The following is a 21,435-nucleotide window of genomic DNA, read 5'->3' as shown; positions in this document are numbered from 1 at the left end:
GATGACACTTTGCGATATTTTCTTCGCATGTATTTTAATGCGTTTAAGAAATGGGAAGGAAATAGCACAATTGTAAATCTTCAGGTTGTTTATTTTCACAGTGTCAAGCAAATGAACTTATCATATTTCACCGGATATGGCGTGACACACGCTGGCTTGAAGCGGTTATAAACTGTTGTTTCCTATATTTTCTCTCCAATGAAGTGCCCGAGAGGCAAACAAGGGTTTATCGTTTAAATTTGATATAAAAGCAGGATAATGAAATTCGAACCGCAATGTAATTTCAATTAAACACCGATTTGATGAAAAAAGTAATTTTTAGATTAATTATTAAAAACAATAAAGTGTTTCATAAAGTCCCTTTAATTTGCATGTTCCCTATTTTGAGGTTGCTAAATGTTTGCATGTACACAATCCGACTTTTTGACCTTTTGACCCCTTGTTGATGTGGCGAGAAGACCCTGTATAAGTAGCTTTAAGTAGAGGAACGCTCGGTGCACCAGAGTCTGAGGTCACCATCCCCGCCGGAGGAGCTTAGTCGAGAACTGACTCTTTCAGTCTACCAGCTATATCAATATGGCTAGGCTTTCAGTTTATCCTCTCTTTGGTATTTTAGTCGTCTTCTTCCTTCAAGCTGTAGACAGTGCCGCTACCTGTGGGTATGAGGTGAGTATGATATAATCTGACGTGCGTTAATTAAGAATGCTGTTAATAATTTCATAAAATGAGCTAGAACCATTTTTCACTGTTCGTTGTAGAAATCATAAATAAAAAACCTGTTTGGAATGTCCACACAAAAATTAACACAATTTGGACGGAATCGATTTGGTGTCCTAATTAATCTAAATGACATAAACTTTTGCAACAAATCAAATAGGGTAAAGACGAAACAAAGTACATTTTTTGGCAGAGACAAATTTAGAAACGATAAAGTTTGAATTCTACATAGCCAATCACAAAGCTGTATTGCGAAAACACATATTTCTGTATGGTCAAAATGGCATAATGAAGCTAAAATCTCATTGAAGAGCTGTAATGCAGTGAAGGAAGGGATGATCAATGTCCATCTGGTACCCCACACACATGATGACGTAGGCTGGCTAAAGACGGTCGACCAATACTTCTATGGAGGTAAAGTTCTATTTATAGAATACTGTTTATTGGACAAATTGTTTTGGTATTGCATCGCATTTTAAGACTAGTCATATTGAGTGATGCATTAACTGACAAACACGTCAGGTTAGAGAACGATAAAAAGTCTAGCCCTTAAGATTTATTATGTAACTATTAAAATTTGTTTAGAAAGTAAACACTTTCTACACGATGATACAATTTCGTCTATTCAAGACTCATCTATGTTACTAAAGGCCAAAAGAATGAAAAAGTCATGTCAGAGTCAAACATAATGTAAAAATACAGCGAAAAGGGAAAGACGCCTATAAAAAAACTAAAATTGTTATAAATGATTAACTTTTGGCTTCAACTATGTAACATTAAAATAAATATTCATTCAATTAAGGTTCAACAAGCCCCCTAATCTATTTTTTCGTCACCAAAACATCCAAGCCCCTGATAAATCATATTCAAAGACCAAAATTAACTATCAGAACTCAAATATGTTATTTGCTAATGTATACAGCTGCTGTATATTGAACTTGTATATTAGCTGTAAAAATGATACCCAACGAGGTGGATGAGGTCAATGTAGTCAGTAATAAGGGATAGCATGCAGACGAAAGTTAGATTGACATGTTATAAGTCTAGTTGACTATTCTAATGAAGACATCTGACTTAATGTAATATTATTGACTAGATAACATCGATATTTACCTTTTTTAGAATAGTTCGTGTATAAGTTCCATATATATTCAAATTACATATATGGATTCTGAATTTCAAATGAGGTCTTTGAAATGACTAATCGGAGGGTTGAAATTTTCGGTGATTAACCTTATCTTCTTTACCATTTATATATTCCTGTCATGTTTGATATGTTTAATTACAGACAAGTCCGACATTCAGCGTGCTGGAGTACAGTACATTTTAGACGCAGTCATACCAGAGCTCATCAAAGATCCCAACAAGAGGTTTATCTACGTAGAGATGGCGTTCTTCGCTAGGTGGTGGCGACAGCAGGGTGACAGCATGCGTCATACCGTCAAACGTCTCGTCAACCAGGGTAAGGTTCCGGACAAATAATTAAATGGTGTAGTTACTCTATAATATATCAACATGAATCACACATGAAATTGTCAAGAAGGTAATTATTTTAGTACGAAATATACCATTTCATAACACCAACACGCAGGGATAACACACATTCGGCATGAAAAGACATTTACCCAGAGTGCATCCAAATATCTCAAAAGCCTGACTGAACCTTCGCTATGATTTAATATAATTATTTATATATGGTGTTCTTTGAGAACTATGTTGTGTATGTGGTCTATTAACGATAGGTAGGCGTGCTGTCGGCATCAAAATGTACTTTCCCAAATTGTAACTTCCAGAAGTTGTCTTGGGTAAGTACATTTTCTGCCACAGTTCTACACTCCCGTTTTTGCTAGGGTAAATATTAATCTGTCTTTACCTACAGCGTACATATTATTCCGCCTCATCACTGTATGCAGTGTGACCAGGATAGCCGCATCATGTTTTGTCACACATGTTTTGTACCCTTAATGATGGTGCGTTGCATTTTTTCATCGTTACATCTGATATTTTAGCAAGAAATTTTGAATGAAAAGTATTAAATCACTCCTATGTAATGCCGACAGACCATCGGGTAATGCTGTTTAAAGTTCAGTACCAGACAATGTCTCGAGCAACACTTAAAAATATTACCCTCGGGTTGAGATTTGTTGTGTCTACATCATACAAGAGTGATGGATGCTATAAGTCGAATACTTTGAATCGCTGGTTAAGGTGTTTTATTTTTCTCAGACAGTGTTTTTTTCAGGAGACACTCTTCAAGAGCTTTGCTTTTGAAGGGGTAAGTAATGAGTTTGCTTTTGTTGTCATATACACTATTTTGTTTTCCTTTTGTCAGTAACTTTTTATGGTGTTTTTTTTTTCTGGACGTGGACAAATATATTGACATATTGAACGCTAGACATATAATGATTACAATTTATTTTAGCATTGTTAGGTTGACAAGAGTAACTGCTGAATTAAATGACAACTATAATATACAATATTATTTGAAATTCTACCAATGCTTGCTTTGACGTTTGGTGTGTTATGTTGCATTACACTGTTATCTATAGGTCAGCTGGAGTTTATCCTTGGTGGTTGGTGTATGAATGACGAGGCCTCCACTCACTATAACGCCATCATAGACCAACACACCCTCGGATTCGAGTTCCTCAGACATAACTTTGGGGATTGTGGTCGACCCCGAGTCGCATGGCAGATCGACCCCTTCGGCCACTCTCGGGAACAGGCCTCACTGTTTGCTCAGGTAAGACAGTACATGAAAATATTTGCCGCTGAATGTACGAAAAAAGAAAAGAAAATCGTAATTGAGTTTTGTTTATATGTCATATCTATATATTATATTAATTCAAGAATAACTCTTTTTATGTGGATTTCTCATACATGCATGCAAATAGATGATATCTTTGTTATTTCTATTCTTGTTTTCATAATCTTACATTCTGTTCTAGTGTATTTACTGTTATGATTCATATCATTCAGTATCGCACGTAAATGTCCCTTTTGTGGTTTGTGTTTCAATTTTTTAAGTCAATTTTAACAAGCATGATATCCTCCTTTATAGATGGGATTTGACGGATTATTCTTTGGACGCCTGGACTACCAAGATAAGTTTGTGAGGGCCATATCCAAGACCATGGAGATGGTGTGGAAGGGGAGCCCTTCAAATCTAAGTAAGATTGTCTGGTTTCTTTATATGAAAATGTTACACATTAGTATTTAATTATTGTTTTATTAAGAATAAACTATTGCAGTAATATTCGTCGATAAATTCCTAGTCTAAACATAATACATTTTTTATCTCCTGAAGAAGACCTGCATTAAATTATAATATACTACCTTAGTTGAAAGTAGTGTTTATTATTTTTTGCTCACAGAAAAGACTTCGGATTTATTCACTGGTGCCTTGTTTAGAGGGTACGGCCCCCCTAAAGGGTTCTGCTTTGATCTTCTGTGTTCCGATGATCCCATAATGGTAAGATTGAATACATCGATGATGGCTTTATCTGTGATATAAACATGTAATGCATCCGTAAGATAAAGTCATACATGGCTCCGGTTCAAAAATAAAATGTGCTGAAAACTTAATGTCTTAAATCACAAAATTGATTTAAATACTCAATTAAATATTAAGTTCTTTATGTTGCAATGTTGTAGTTTAAAACAATACTCTGGTTGCTTGACCATTGAAAAATGATTTTAACACATTTCCTGATTTCTTGATTATCTTGTGTCGAATTTCAGTTTGCTGTGTCTTATTTAACTATTTTTACAGGACGATGACCGCATGCAAGACTACAATGTACCACAAAAGGTAGAAATGTTCGTGAACGCCTCCAAGGAATGGGTGAGTATATATATTCAAAGAATAACTACGTTTTTTGGTTAAACGATATATTTACCGTACATGTTATGAATGGCTCAAGATACACTTTATTTCATCACATCAGAGAAACCGTTTATTTATTTGCAAATACAAGTATATAAGGTGATGATATATGCTTACACGACATTTGTACTACAGGCCCTCGCATATGCCACAAAACATGTACTCATGCCTATGGGAAGTGACTTCAACTATCAGAGCGCGAATGCCTGGTTCAAGAATCTTGACAAGCTGATAAAACATGTCAACAAACAGGTAAGTGACGTTTTAATATTCATTTTGATGTAAACACATAAGCAAGATGTCTCTTTTATCACAACTGCCCATGTTATCCACTTAATGGAAGAGGGGTTGGTTCAACATCAGTGGCAAACAACGTCTCGTCGCTTAGATTAGAAAAAATCCCGAAATATGTAACGTGTCGGTTTATAGCTTGTTTCCCTTTGACTAAGTGTTCCTCCATTACGGATATTAATGCGCAAGTAGTACCATAGATTACATGTTGTTAACTTTACGGTACTTGAGAATTAGTAAGAATCTACCAACATACATAAGCATAGTGTAAACTAGGTATAGAGCTGTACAGACGTAGCTGTGTTATTTTGTCCATGAAACATTTACTTATCATCTCAAACATATCCTTACGCGGTTTGGTCCGATGTTTGTAAAACAATTATGTCGATCACTAGCCATTGCCATAGACAATTGTGTATGGCAAAGGTTCCATAACTCGTGAACGTTGAGTGTATTAGTTATTTAACTCGAGTTAGTATATATTCAAATTTTGGAAGGTTTATCTTATTCAATGAAAATTAATAATTTGGTTTAAATAAATATCAGTCACTAGATGCGGAACATGTATGAGCACAAGCAGACATAGGTGAATTAACGTTTTGTAGGTGCTCACTTAAACATATTAATGTTTATACTATTTATTGATTACTAGCATACTCAACGATTAAGCTGTAATACTTTTCGTAATGATGTTTAAGTGATTGCAATACGTAGAAGTACATGTGTACAAATGTTTTGTCATGATTGTATGTTTGTATTTAAAAATAGCATCGTGTGCATTTAAAGGATAGTTACAATGCCCTTCGGGAGATCCTCTACCTTTTTCCATTCCATATACCGACACAATATCTCTGTTCTGAAAGCTCGAAGAAATTTTATAACACTTTATCACTGAAGAAACACTATTAACTGAAATTGCCATGTCTGGTGCACTAAAGTCATTATTGTTGTTTTAACGTTTGTATGTGTTGGTGACAACTGATGATTAAGCCATTTTAAAATCTCGCTACTCTGAAATTTGACTTAATTTATGATATATTTTACAGTCAAACACATCGAAAGTGAACGTGCTGTACTCCACCCCCTCGTGTTACCTGTCCAGCCTCAATAAGGCGGGCATTCGTTGGCCTACAAAAGAGGACGATTTCTTCCCGTATGCTCATCGCGCTCACAGTTTCTGGACAGGCTACTTCTCCAGTCGTCCAGCGCTCAAGGAGTACGTCAGGCGAACAAACAACTTCTTACAGGTACTAAACACCACAAAATACAGTATCAGCTAATTCGACAGTTTGAATTGATTTAATAAACGCGCAAACATGTAATATAGATTTGCATGTATGGTGGTTATAAAGAATATCTACATTTGAATTAGCAGAGATGTATTGAACAGACTTTGAAATAATGGATAAGTAAGTTTATACAGATTTTTAATTTGTTTGGTTCCACTTTTCAGACTTTTTATTCACGAATTTTAAACTTTAAATAATTGATGTGTCAAGAATACACTTAACTGAGTTTTCATTAACGAGGTTATCCATTCCAGAGTTAAATTTAACGATGTTATGATAATAACTAGAATTACAAAGGATTTACTTCATGGATTTACTCAGCTAAACTTAACAAAGTTTAATTAACGACGTTATACTATACAGATTTTGATTAAGGCGTTTACCATGTACAAAATTGTTGATAATATATTTTAAACAGTGTAAATATCTTAAATAAGTTAGATTACGCTTTGCAGAATTTGGATTATCGGCACGTCACTAAACATAAATATGATTAAGAGGGTTAAACTTTACAGAGTTTAGTTAAACAAGGTTATAATGATGTAATACTCTGTGATATATCATAATTTTTCCTCATCGAAGGTGTGTAAGCAAATGGACGCCATTGCTATGCTTCGTGACACCGACAACAGCACTTACGAAATCCAGATTCTCAGTAAGTCTAAAATTGCTCAATAATGTCTGCTTTATGCCTCTAAATTATGGGCGGATTGGTTGAGTGGTTAACACTCCGGCATTTCAAGCAGGCGGCCGGGGTTCGATCCCCGAAGTCGCCGTACGCATGGAATATTAAGAAAAAGTGTTTTTCTCCTGCCCACATAACTCCAACAACCCAGGTGGAGTATAAAATGGTCTGGGGTGGGTGTTGCGGTATCTGTGCTGTAGCATTCAAGTGAGGTGGCACTATAAATGATACCATTGGAAGCACGGTCCCACTACAAACAGAACACAATACATCTCCAGCACACACACAGGCATACATACATAGGGATATAATAGCCAGGTGGCATATGACTAGTAGTTAGCGCCTGATAGGGCAGCTCCTGTGAATTCCTCAATATTGTATTGATAATATATTTATGCTAATTTATTGACTGTATAAAACAACTGTATATCTATGTACTGTAAAGCGCTTTAGAGTGGCTTATGTTTGCTAGATAGGGCGCTATGTTGTATATTTTTTTTTTTTTTTTTTTTTTTTTAAGGTCTTATAAAAACGTATGCGGGATATTTCTAAAAAATGCATATTAGATGTATCTTAATAGTACCTATATAATGTCGCAATATTATAGATACTTGATTTCTTTACAGTGTGTCTGAGTTGGTGTGTCTAAAGAGTGTATGCTGAATGTCTTTACAATGTGTCTGATTTGGTGTGTCTAAATAGTGTAAGCTGGATGTCTTTAACAGAGTTTATTTGTTGTCCCTTAATAATCTTGGCGATGTTTCTAAAACAACAACAATTAGATTTACAAAATATATAGATATTGTCTAACCGAAAATAAGAAACTATTTTATTGTTCCCGATCTGTCATATACTGCCTTAGTTTATCTCATTTATCAATGAATTAATTTTTATATATTCTTTTCTTGAAAAAAATATATTTCTAATTATTACAGAGGAAGCGATGGGAGTTGCTCAACATCATGATGCTGTTTCGTAAGTTAAACTGAATAGAGAGAATTTCCGCGGTGTGGAAATGTTCGCATTTTTTTCGCGTTGATTAAGATAGCGCGAAAATATCCACACGGGCACAATAATTTATAGATTATATGGATTATAGATAACATATGATAAGCTATGATTATGTATATTTAAGAATGTTTGCCAAAAAAATGTCCACACCTCAATCAGTTTAAAAGGTCACTACGCTAACATTCCCACACGTAAAATCCACTTTTACAGTATTTGTGGTAAACGTTATCAGGATAATCTCTAACCGACCCCTACAGATCATATACTCACAACTTTGCGACATATTTTTGAAAACAAACATTGTCTGTAAGTACACACTTGTAAATGGTTTATACGTCCATGGGGGAAAATATATTTCCATTTATCAAAATTCAAAATCTAAATTCATATGCAATAAATATGATTCCATCTGGAACATAAAAGACAATAGAAGAAAACTAAGATCTTTCTATGTTTTTATTTTTTTATCATAATGGCACTATAACTTGACATCTCTTTAGGTGATATTCGAGTATCTAAATTCCGATGTGTAAATTAAGAATCAACTGCACTAGACTACCTGTCAGTCTTTCTAATTATCAGTTATATATCTGTTTATTTATTGACGTGAGCAAGTCTTCAAGCTATTGACCACAGATCAAAACATATCAGACTTGCTGAAGACCACAGACAACAAAATAACTACTTTACAACACCAACATTTCCAACCATTCTATTTTTCTGATTTAAAATAACTGTTTTGCTTTTTTTATTTGACACGTTTGCGACTTCATCACCTAGCAACAAGCATCGCTGATTAGTTGTCATTAATAATCCATACATTTTACTAGACTGTATTACCTGTGTTTGTACTATTTCACGACGCTAGGCTGCTTTGTTTGATACTAATTTGCGAAGCGAAGCCTGGTGGAAAATAGAAATCTATGGAAGGCAATGTAGTCTAACACTTCATGTCCTGTCAACTTATTGAGGTATTTCTTGTGTTGATGATGCTTTTGAAACCTGATACACAACTGTAGCTGGTTTGAAATAAATTATAATGCACGTGGTTTTGCAGAGTGGCAGGTAAACCGAAAACTGCTGTAAATACAAACTATTCATTAAAATGAGCCTCTCTATAGTGTTCTGTGAATTGAAGTATGACCAAAATTTAAAGGCTGTAAAAAAGAAATATACCAACTCTTAATTTATTGATAGTTTTACCTGTAAAATGAATTGTTCACGTTTTAAAATGAGAAAAGTAATGTTTCCGTTAAAATAACTCATTGCTTTGTTGTTTTAGTGGAACAGAAAAGCAGCCAGTTGCCTATGACTATGCACAGAGGCTAGCACGTGGTGTTGCAGAGTGTCAGGTAACCCGAAAAATACTGTAAATACAAGTTATTCATTAAATGGATGTGGTAGTTTACTTATATTAATTACAGCAGTCGGAATTCTCCAGTTTTACCCATTTCTTTTGGTGTCGATAGCATTTTAATCTATTTCATTGTCTTTATCTGTCTAGTTCAAAGTTTCTTACTATTTCTCAAATTAAAAAAATATCATATAAAATAGTTTTAAAGAAAAAAAAAGGGGGCTCATTTATCATAGTTTTATTCAACATCCGCAAAAACAATTGGTTCACCTTTTTATTAATCCACGGAAATTTTTGAAGAGTCAATCTCAGACACATTCACAGTATCTGGTATTCTATATTATTATTCCATACAACGGACGTACGTTTTTCATTAAACGTTCTAATAACACATGGTCATCGTATTTGGATACAAACTAATCATATTTTTTATTTTAACATATTATGGTGGTAAACAAATATTCCAGAAAGTTGTCAACGACGCATTTGGCAAACTAAGTCCATTCAATACATCAGTGTCACCTCCAGGTCAGCAGTTCTGTAACTCACTGAACATCAGCGTTTGTGGACTGACGGAAAACTACAAGCAGGTATGTGTATGTATTATTTGCGCTGTTATCCAAAGGTAAAAAAATCCCTTTACCAATTCAAAAGTTAGAGAGCAATTCATTTATTTCAATTTTGGTAGCATTGCAAGTGTTTAATTATTGTAATGGTATACGTTAGAATGTATTTACAGACAGTTACTAAAATATTGAACAATAAAACTGTTTAACAATTCTTTGAAATTAATGCGCTTAAAATGGTATGAACGTTTACAAATATATATAATAGCTTCATATAAAAATGGGCAAAGACGTAATAACGACACTGCAGTCAAAGAAATTTGTAAAATATTCAGGGCGATTCGCCCCTTTTCATGTTATGTTATATCTACATTTATTTATATTTTAGTTTACATTGACGGTGTATAATCCCCTAGGACAAGCTGTTACATCATGGGTCCGGATCCCTGTGGTTGGTAAAGCATATGAAGTAAAGGGGCATGATGACAGCAGTGTTCCCTCACAGGTAAACCAAAAACAACAAAGTTAGAGACCAATCAGTTTAAAACAAGCTTTTGTTTTTCCAACAAGTGCGAAACTAGTTCAATCTACTTATATAAATCGCTATTGTTGGCCCAGATGGTAGCGGACAGGGGTCTTAATATTGCAGGAAACCAGAGTCCTTGAGTACCCGGAAACACCAATATGGTTGGGCAGATGACCACATACCTTTTCATGTACGATCTGGAAATCGAACCTGGCCATGTCGTTGAAAGGCGTGTGCGCTATCCACTTCGCAACCCGATTGCCTCGAGTCAGTTTTGCATTACAATTACAGTTTTGCATTATAAAATTCAGTTGTATTACTGTTTTATTAAAATTCGCTTTGTTGTTTTATTTAAACATAAATAAAGGACGTAGTTAAATATTTGTCGCGACCAAAGTTTACATTTGCCTACATTTTAAGTAAAAAAATGAAATAAAACAAAATACCAGTGTTAGAACTCTCATATATTATGACAAATTTAATATTTTGTTTAAGGTAATACCTTTGACCAAGGATACAAAACGTATTCCAGAAAGGCAAGGATCTATCGCTCAGAATGAACTGGTGTTCAAAACAAGTGTCCCCGCTCTTGGATTCAGTGTCTACTTCATTAAAAAGAGTAACAGTGAGTTTGCTTGTACATTTTTTTACTTTAATCTAGTTAATATAAATATGTTTGATATTTAATATATAGAATACTTCTCTGCACTTGAATTTTTTTGTCATTTGAATAATTGACTTAAGTCCTCTGCATTTATCATGATCTAAGAATCTAACAGAGTTCACAAAAATAAAAATTGCAATAAATCCAAGTAAATCTGTACAAAATCATATTTTAGCTAAAATTTAAGCTGTTTGAAGGTTCCTTCCCTAAAGCGAACTACAACTTGTAGAATTTATTATTACTTCAATTAATTTTCAAAAACTGAATGTTGTTATTCCGGAAAGTGAATTGTTTGATTTTTCTTCTTTGATAGAGGCACGAGTAAAGTTTGCACAAACTACCAGCAAAAAGAGGTTGATAAAGAACAAAGAAGGTACGGATACAGTCTTGAAAAATGAGGTAAGCAGTCACCAACCATTCATTCCGACGTGTAGAAGAACAATTTGAAATTGACATGTTTGTGAAAACAAATGATATGTCGTATATATCAATACAGAACTATATTAATATCCAACTTCTGAAATGCAATATAGAATAGCTAGATATAATTATAGATACGCTCTCCCGAGCTTTTGCTTATATGAAACAAATGTTGTGATCTTCATCTTTTTGGAGTGTTATATCGAAGTAAGTACTTATGAGGAATGTGAGAGCACATACTTTATGTTCGCCATTGGCTGGTAGAATCTAAATTCGCCAGGTGTTTATTTTGCTCTTTAACTGTGTATCATATGCTGGTTTAAAATATTCCCTGTCATGATAAATTCGCCCTCATTACAGAGAGCGAAAAGCACGAAATTCAATTGCAAACATTTTTCCGGCAAAGAGTACATGTTTATCTGATCATACATGTCCACTGTATTAGAGGAAAGGTTCGGTTTGTAAAAAACAAACAAGTCCTGATTAAAATAATAAATTGCTTTTTTGTTATTAAATGAGAAAATAGCGTTTCCAACGTCCATAAAAGGAACATTTTATTCCAGCACGTCAGCCTGACATTCGATGGCACCAATGGGCGTCTGAAGAGAATGCGAAACCTCAACAGTGATATAGAGATAGGCCTGCAACAAGGCTTTTACTGCTACCAAGGGCATACAGGCAACAACACCGAAGACATCTTTCAGGCATCAGGTGCATACGTTTTTAGGCCAAACAGTACAAAAGCATTCAAAAGCAAGCAATTTGAGAAGTCCTACGTGAGAGAGGTAAGTTTTTCTCCTCCGTTTTTTATTTTTTTTATTTCTATATATGTTTTTTGCTGTTGTTCAATGAAAAGTATCATCAATGATTTTGATAAAATATTTGAACAATTAATTATTTGAATATTGCCAAAAAAATCAAAAAAATAATCACAGTTTAAACACGTGCGACTCACAAGGCTGCTTTAATTTATTTCAATACAAAATTATTTTTGAGGTTGAAACAGTTTTAAAATGTACGACTCATAATGGCAGCTTCAAGTTTTTTCAGTATAATGTAATTTTGAGGTTTTAACAGTTTTAAGATGTACGATTCATAATGGCAGATTTATTTTTTCAGGGGAGGGTTGTTCAGGAAGTACACCAAACTTTCTCTCCATGGGTAACACAAGTTATCCGTCTGTATGAGGGTGAGATGCATGCCGAGTTCGAGTGGACAGTCGGGCCAATTCCAATTGCGTAAGTCATTCTAGAACCAACTCTGTCCCCACACCCGAAAAATAAAATACTGGGAAAGTCATATTAAAAAGGCACATATTAATTACCCTCTTTCATTGTATATCGATATCCTCATATATCTTTACAAGTTTATCGACATATTTACTCATATGCTTTTGGGACGACCGACTTCTGGTTTGGCTGCAATTCGTTTAAATGATATTACCTATCGATAGGTAAAATTACAAGTCATCAAAATATGGTCGATACCATGCTTATTCAATATTTTATTGTGATGAAATATTAATATGTTATTAATTATAAGGGAAATAGGTTACACAATTAACTTAGACTATGTATAGATTAATGGGAAGGTCAGAAATAATGCTGATTTGACATATTAAATAGTGCACATCTTATGTAAATAAAGCCTGCGAAACATTTCATCAGTTGAAACAGAATGTAGCATGTTGATTTAATCAATGAATATATCTGAATGAAAACTTCTAGTGAAATATAAAGGTTTTACAGTGAATATAAAATTGATACGTTCTACTGAGACAAATAACGGTTATTTTCACACTTAACCGTCCAACTGAATACTTGATTGTAACGTTATGATATAGTGACGGTGTTGGAAAGGAGGTGGCATCTGCGTTCCTTTCCACGCTGGACACAAAGGGATCCTTTTACACTGATGCTAATGGCCGGGAGATCCTAAAACGACAGTAAGTTTGTACGCTACATGAATATCTAGGCATTACTAACAAATATATTGCCAAAATATAATCCGGAATGCGTTTTTAACTTAAACATTAATAATCTTGAATGAGAAAATTACTATTTAATAACTTGTACGTTAGCTGAACATATCGAACAATTCCAAGATATTGATATCATGATATACGTTCATTGACTGAAGTATAAGTGTCCATGGTAAGAAAGTTGCACGAGTAAAATTACTTAAGTAACAGATATTGTTATAGAGTTAAATCAATAAAAAAATCAAAATGGGCAGGGAATTCACATGGGTACTGATCGTAAAACATTTAGATTTATCTCCCTTCCACTGCATAAGATTTAATAACAGATAGTATTAGACGTGCTATTTGTTAAATATTTAATGACAAATAATTATACATTGCAACAAGTTACGGGTATAAATGACACAATTTCATTGACAAACCCAGTAGTGTAATGTGTAAATTGTTTTATCTAAATTCGAACAACAAGACGGAATGAGCGAGCCACTTGGCTTTTGAAACAGACGGAACCCATTGCTGGAAACTTCTATCCTGTTAACAGCCGCATTTATGTGAAGGTAAGACCGTGCCTTTTACATTGTTCTATTATATTTTGTTATTTGCAATGTCAGTGTACCGAGATGATACATCATAATAGTTAAAAGGAGTGATGTATATCACTGCTTATTGTTAAACTATAAGAAACCATTGAGAAAGTGATGCTACACTAACAATTGTGATAATAGGTATTTTTAAAACTAATATTATACAGAGGCACTATTTAATATTATGTTGTTGTTGTTTTTTTATTACAGCATATCAGTAATTTTACATTGAATTAACAATACAATAATACTTTTATATTTAACTCAGTAAAACAACCATTATCGCTGAATTATTACAACAAAAGACATCAATCGGTACTGAGGTGACAGCGAAATTATACGGAAAAAGAAACCCTCAAAAATACGTTAATTTAAAGAATTCCACATAATAAATAGGTATAAAGTACATAAGTTGAATTAATATTTGAAGTACAAGAAATATATCATATACATCCTTTTAGAATTAGGATCAAGAGCACTACCCTGTCTTCTACATTAGATTTGATCTCGATCGCTACTTACAACATGACCAACAGGGACGACGTACTTATGAAGTGTACGATAAGTGGTTTCCGATCGTAAATTTTCAATCTCATAGTAGCACTCCCCTTGCTCCCAACCTCCAGTGTGATCATGTCTTAGCTAATTCAGCATTCAAACGCTATCGCCTATGAAGTAGTTGTCGACTGCTGACGGAAAATTTACAAAAATATGGTTTCAAAGAAGCAGGTTACGGTCTTCGTCACAATCATCGGGAAATATGTTATTTCTGTATAGTTACACTCATTCCTATGTCTTGTTGTTTCGTTTGGTTCATGTGCCCATTAACCATGAAAATAACCTAATAACGTATTTTAAATTCAAAAGCCGATTCGTCAATATTACGTTCTCCTTTGTTAAATAGCAGCTTTGTTTCTACTTTTTTTGTGAACTGGTGACAGGACGAGGCGCTGGGTATCCAGTTGACGGTTCTTACCGATAGGAGTCAGGGAGGCAGTAGCATCATCGATGGAGGTATTCAACTGATGGTAAGGTCATAACTTAAAAAAACAAATTAGTGTTCAATTCAGCATATCAGTAACTGACGTAATTGATTATTAATTCGTTGACAGAAATGACAATTAAATATAGAAGCGATGTGAGGCTCAGAGGTAAAATATTATTATGCAAACAACAAATTAGTGTTCAATGTTAAATTGAGTATATCCATAACTATCGTAATCGAATATCAATTCATTGACAGAAATAAAAATTTGATGATAGAAGCGATGTGAGACTCAGAGGGAACATATTGTAATATCGATATATAGACAACATGTGATATGACCGATAAAAAAACCCAAAAAAACAAAACAAAAAAACCCAGCACTATTCAATGTTCTCGAGTGCTAAGCACTATAGTTAGTATTTTACTATTCCGAAATACGAGTGAAGTGTATTTCATACTGAAGTGTGTACAATTATTTATTTATTAAATTTCGTTTACTGTTTATCCCAACTACTTGGTTGGAAGAGAGCCTTCCCAAAAATGACTTCAATGATGGCGGTATAATCACGTGACAGTTTCATAGCGTCGAATTAGATCAGAGTTGTTTGACGATATTTGATTATTTGTTTAGCCGGACAAAGTCTACTAATTGTTGGTTTTATATATATTTGTTTATCAAGCTTAGTTGGATATTTACGTAACTGATAAAATATTCATATGTTTGTACTAAATAAACCTGCAACATCCAAAAACATGCAATTTGTTGGGATAAAAGTTATTGTGGTTACAGTGATAATAATTCAATAAATTGTGCTATTACATCTCGATATCAATTCCTCGTTATTTTAATACATCACATTTACAGGTACACCGGAGACTGTTGTATGATGATGGACTCGGTGTCGGAGAACCCCTTAATGAGACGGGTCTTGACCATAAAGGGCTAGTCGTCAGAGGTACCGTAGATGCCAATCATCCCTGAAGATATTCAAATATAATTACGATATATACATGCATGTATCAATCTCTAACGGTACATACTGATGCGCCATTTTAAAATCCACCCAAAATTCCCTGTGTAAAAGTTACATTGAAAAATATTATTTGCAATTGTTAATGTTCCGAAATGTCGAAATACATTCAATCACAAGCAATATTTTGATATTATACAACTTCTCTAAAACAGGTAAACATTACGTCTTCCTTGGAGGATTCGAGGAATCGGCTGCATTTCACCGCAAAATGGCGCTGCGTTTGTATATGGCACCCTCACTGTCGTTCATTCCTTATGTTATGAAGTATACCAACTGGACCAAGTACTTTCAAACACAGGTTAAAAAACATAATATATCATACTTTTTCCATCTAATAAGAAAGACGTCTTTGAAAGTATGTCATTACTCTCGGAATAAATAGAGGAGACGCATCACTAAAATATACGTTACAGTCGATCAGGTCAATATTTTATTAATATTCATGTATTTGCTTCTCACATTGATAATTTATATGTAAAATTGGTTTTATATCTGTGGTAATTCATGATGTTCAGTAATAATTGTGTTGTCCATGAGTTTTCCTTATGTTATTCCGATCCATCTCACAGTTAAAATATAAGTATTGTATTAATGATATCCACGTAGCTTTAAAGTATTGAAATATCCAACCAGATGTTTTTTTTTCGATTGTTACGTTACTTTAATCTATTTTTCGAGGCGACATGTACAAACTTATCAAGAAGATAGTTGATAGGCGTAGCATGATGTTCAATCCGATTCACATACCATCTTAAATAAAATTGTTGAATTGAAAGCAAAAGAAAAAAGAAAGAAAAAAGGTTCTTCATTGAATAAGAAATAAAATAAATCTATATATGTATCAATGACTACCTAAAGAAAATAAGTAACTATCCGTTTCTTGTATGCTTATGGTTAGTTTTATCATCTGAGATATTTGCTTACATTAACGACAAATTATTCATTACATTGTCCTATGGCATTTTTTTACAGTGGTCAGGCATTAATTATACCCTACCTGCCAATGTACACTTGCTGACACTCGAGCAATGGGGAGGGCCGGGCGCTGTCCCCTCCTCGTCACAACCCTATATCATACGACTGGAGCATATATTTGAGAACGGTGAACATTCACAGTTATCGAAGGATGCAACAGTCAACCTCCAGGTGCGTTTGTCTATTTTTATTTTTATACTGTCCTTGTTTTACTATCACATCAATCATTCAAAAAAGAATTCAGGGCTTTAACTTCAAAATAAAAACAAAACACAATTTTGTAGTTTTCTTCCACGATTTTATCCAAACCGCACTCAACAATCTGCATTATTATAAGTATTTAGTTGTGTTTACACGCAAACTATGACTGCAAACATTATGAAATATCATGCTTACAAAAAGAAGTAGCCTTGCTTGATAACCTCGGAAACCCTTCCTTGACATTTGTCAATGTTTCAAAAAACGAAATACTAGCTCATCACGCTTCTATTATACAATCTTTCCAAATATCTATTGATGATAAGGTACAAACCTGCCTTGTTTGTATTTGATTTCGCAACTTTACCTAACTCAAAGCACTCGCACAACCACATCATTTGTATATGTGATAACTTAGTTTTTTAGCTAATATCTTAAATATTTGAAGCTCAACACTAGTGCAAAAAGTCTAGATTCAAAGATGCATACCTAACAAAGGCTTCAAAAGGCATTTTCGACAGGTTTTAATAGCATAAAAGAGCGGTACAAGCTTCTGTTTTCGAGAACCGGAAGTGTATAGAGCCAAACCGGTGAAGCGGGCCAAAAACACCCCTAACGTGTGAAGCTGCCATTGCATATTAAATAAAATATACTCAAACTTTATTTTTTTTCAAAAGTTACATATCTGTAAATAATTGTTTTTAATAAAACATCTATCAGCATTACACCTTTAAATTGCTCAAATGCATTGCATTTAACGTGAATAAATTTTAGATAGGGATTGCAATCGTAAAGAACACTTTACTGATTGTCTGGTTACGTTGTCCGAGTCCTAAAAAGAGGCGTTTGATCACCGGTCGCAAACATCCTGCTTCTATTCTTATAACCATTTTAAAGGTAAAATTATTTGTTTTCCTCATTTGAAAGTGACCTTGTTATGATAGATTTTTTTCCAAGAAAGGCGAACGAAGATGTAAACAATTTTTTAGCATATCTGTGGAAAACTGAGGATGAATAGTTAGAATGATTGAGTGCCTGTTTGATATTATCTTTGTTAAGATTAGGCGGCTTGAATTGCCAGTAAAACTGTAGATATTCCTATTCGAACAAACTGATTCCCTATTATTGTGAATGTTGTTTTTCATATGAGGCTGAAGAGCTTTTCTCCCACCCTTCACAGGTGTGCATCCCATTTTATCCGGGAAAGATCAACTTGTCATCTCCTAGGGGGAGATAGCCTCGTGCCGATTAGCTATTGTTTAATTGTGACGTCATTAAAATGTGTCACCGGTAATTGTGACGTCAACATAAGTAAATGACGATATGTATACCCTACATGTGTGTTTCATTTTACAAACATGGCAGACTACTGTCGGTGGAGTTTTGACTGAAGTAATAGGATTGGAGAAAAATAACCATTCCCTACGTTAAGGGTGTAACAGAAATCTCCAACCCTCGGGGTGATTTTATTGGTTGTCTAACCCTCGGCAGAGCCTCGAGTTAGACATTCAAAATCCATCGCCCCTCGGCGGGGATATTTCATCATCACACCCTCAAGGTAAGCGATGATTCTATTAATCAAGACTTGACAATCTCCTTCACTTGATCTTTCAGATAAATTACCGATATGTGTATGTAAGTTACAGCTGAGTTGAATTCTAAACAGAGGGGGAAGGCAGGATGATCGTCCAAGTATTTAGCAGAGGAGAGGGTGTTGCCTGCAGTTTTCACTCATATTTCGTTGCTTAGCGGGCATATGCAAATTTGTTACTTGGATTCGACGTAGATGTACATAGCGGGTGTTGTCGATGAAGCAGAAATCGCCTATCCTTAAGAACGGTTTCATGTGAATGCTCTCTTTTTGATATTTTTGCCCTAGTTATATTAATTTGGCGTTCAATTTACGGTTTACTTTTGTTGGTTTTGTTTGTTTGTCTTTTTGTAAAGGCCTCTTTCCTATACGAAAAGACTAATACACATAATTAAATCTTATGGTATCACCCAATTACATTTGTTATTTGATAAAGTTTCACATGCTGTTCTTATCGGTGGATCATCGGTGGACTGTTTATGTCATGTCATTTCATTTTCCCTTACATTTACTTAAACAGGGTCTGTTTGTGACATTCACTGTGGATTCGGTGACAGAATTAACGCTGGGAGCTAATATGGCTTTGTCGGATCTTCACAGACTTCAGTGGAACACGACCGACGTCAACATGAATGGTAGCGTAAATCTCAGCATATCTATTTACACATTTACCTAAAGTATCTTGATGATATTCTCAGAGAATAGAAAGAGTCACTGTTAAGTATTTGTATATTGAAATATGTATTGTATATGTCTTCGGGTAGAAGGGCCTCAGTGGCCAGGTGGTTAAGGCGTCTGACCGTATGCGATCACTAGCCTTCCACCACTGGGTCGCGGGTTTGAGGTGTTCGTGCACCAGTCGCCAGGTACTGACAGCATGTCGGGTTTTTTTTCTCTCCTGGCACTCCGTAATTCCTCCTCCACAAAAACATGGATCGTCCTTAAATGACAACAGCTGTTAATAACACGTAAAAACAACGAAATAATTTTCATATCGTATGATTTATATTACATACGAGAGTCACACAAATTACACATATTCTAGAAACAACCAATTTGTGACAATTTTTGTATTTAACGTAATTCATAACTATAGATTATCACGCTGTATTTTCAGTGTTTGTCAGGAGAACATTTTTTTTCATCGCGAGCACGTGGATAAAATCGAGACGCCACCGCAGGTGGACTCAAGATTTTAACTACGTGCGAGCAATGAGAACATTTTGAGAAAATACATTCTCAAGTGCTGGAGAATGAGAAAATACGTTCCCGAGTGCTGGAGAATGAGAAAATACGTTCCCAAGTGCTGGAGAATGAGAAAATACGTTCCCAAGTGCTGGAGAATGAGAAAATACGTTCCCGAGTGCTGGAGAATGGGAAAATACGTTCTCAAGTGCTGGAGAATGAGAAAATACGTTCCCAAGTGCTGGAGAATGAGAAAATACGTTCCCAAGTGCTGGAGAATGAGAAAATACGTTCTCAAGTGCTGGAGAATGAGAAAATACGTTCCCAAGTGCTGGAGAATGAGAAAATACGTTCCCAAGAGCTGGAAAATGAGAAAATACGTTCTCAAGTGATGGAGAATGAGAAAATGCGTTCCCAAGTGCTGGAGAATGGGAAAATCCGTTCTCAAGTTATTCTCAAGTTATTCTCAAATCGTTCTCAACTTTTTCTCATACTGACAACTAATGATAATGAATTTATCATGCTACCGCTAGGTGGTATAAGGTAGTATATAGATGATAATCCTATTTTTTTATCGACACCTGATTTTAACGACATACTGTGACATTCTGAAAGATTGTATACCACAAACCAACTGTCTATAACACTGGTTTTACCGGGATCCTACAATATATATTACCAAAGGATCCCGCTATCTTACATGTCAGGGAGGTGAGACCATATACCTCTCAACACGGTTTGTTAGGGTGGATGCTGCGTTATCTAATACAGATTTTACATAAATGCATCTATACGAGATTCTTTTCGTTACAGACGCTCCAGTGTTACCAACGGACCAAACAGACAGTCTTGTTGTCAAACTAACGCCAATGCAGATCCGGACATACCAAGTACAGATCAAAAGTAGGACTTGATGTCATTTATCACCACAAGTTGCACCATTATGTTGACATTGCAATTTGAAATATTTCTAGCAGACATGGTCGCCAGAAACATTTAGCGTGTATTGAGTGAATTAAAATAGACAAAGCACATATTTGTAATCTCCTTTTACTTTTCTCTTGACATATTAATAAACTTTATATAATACTACTAATAAGTGTTTGTTTTAGTAATGAACATCATTTTGAGTTGATTTACCTATTGAATATTATAGTGGTAAGTTTCATGTCGTGGTGAATTGAATTATGGGGTAAACATAATATGCGATCACTATTTCAAACCAATATCCGGAAGAAAGAGAAAACAAAAAGCAGCAGATGGCAGTAATTCGCCGAAGCTTCTACATTGTATGTGAATGTGTTATATTTCGGGACATTTCTTGTAACATATTATTATCTATTTTACAGGTGAATATATTATAATCATCAGGTGCAAATCGAGAGTTTACATCATTATATTTTCATCCCGTTTATGAACGTGACTAGCTATTCAAGAATTTGGTTTAATTCAGAAAATTACATCACAATAAATGCTTGCTGTATATGCTT

General features: G+C 34.6%; 1 protein-coding gene across 1 annotated transcript; it reads left to right on the top strand.

The window, feature by feature from the left end:
* The first annotated feature begins 486 nt into the window (after positions 1 to 486).
* Positions 487 to 21,041, top strand: LOC110456748 (lysosomal alpha-mannosidase-like). Its single transcript, XM_021507679.1, has 26 exons — positions 487 to 666; positions 1,029 to 1,131; positions 2,006 to 2,179; positions 3,267 to 3,460; positions 3,779 to 3,887; positions 4,092 to 4,189; positions 4,490 to 4,561; positions 4,739 to 4,855; positions 5,941 to 6,141; positions 6,766 to 6,838; positions 7,804 to 7,843; positions 9,162 to 9,231; positions 9,701 to 9,823; positions 10,188 to 10,304; positions 10,821 to 10,950; positions 11,303 to 11,388; positions 11,973 to 12,194; positions 12,529 to 12,647; positions 13,253 to 13,354; positions 13,860 to 13,947; positions 14,916 to 15,002; positions 15,828 to 15,918; positions 16,149 to 16,294; positions 16,969 to 17,142; positions 19,281 to 19,395; positions 20,759 to 21,041. The coding sequence occupies exons 1-26, from the start codon at positions 577 to 579 to the stop codon at positions 20,857 to 20,859; spliced, it is 3,042 nt and encodes a 1,013-aa protein (XP_021363354.1). The 5' UTR covers positions 487 to 576; the 3' UTR covers positions 20,860 to 21,041.
* Positions 21,042 to 21,435: the final 394 nt, after the last annotated feature.

The sequence above is a fragment of the Mizuhopecten yessoensis genome, unplaced genomic scaffold, assembly GCF_002113885.1.
Source record: "Mizuhopecten yessoensis strain PY_sf001 unplaced genomic scaffold, ASM211388v2 scaffold8841, whole genome shotgun sequence".
NCBI lineage: Eukaryota > Metazoa > Mollusca > Bivalvia > Pectinida > Pectinidae > Mizuhopecten > Mizuhopecten yessoensis.
This window is presented reverse-complemented; position numbering and strand designations above follow the sequence as displayed.

Coding starts and splice junctions, on each gene's coding strand:
- LOC110456748 (XM_021507679.1), top strand. CDS start 577: ATGGCTAGGCTTTCAGTTTATCCTCTCTTTGGTATTTTAGTCGTCTTC. Junction 11,389..11,972: donor ATACAGTCTTGAAAAATGAG/GTAAGCAGTCAC, acceptor ATTTTATTCCAG/CACGTCAGCCTGACATTCGA. Junction 12,648..13,252: donor GTCGGGCCAATTCCAATTGC/GTAAGTCATTCT, acceptor GTTATGATATAG/TGACGGTGTTGGAAAGGAGG.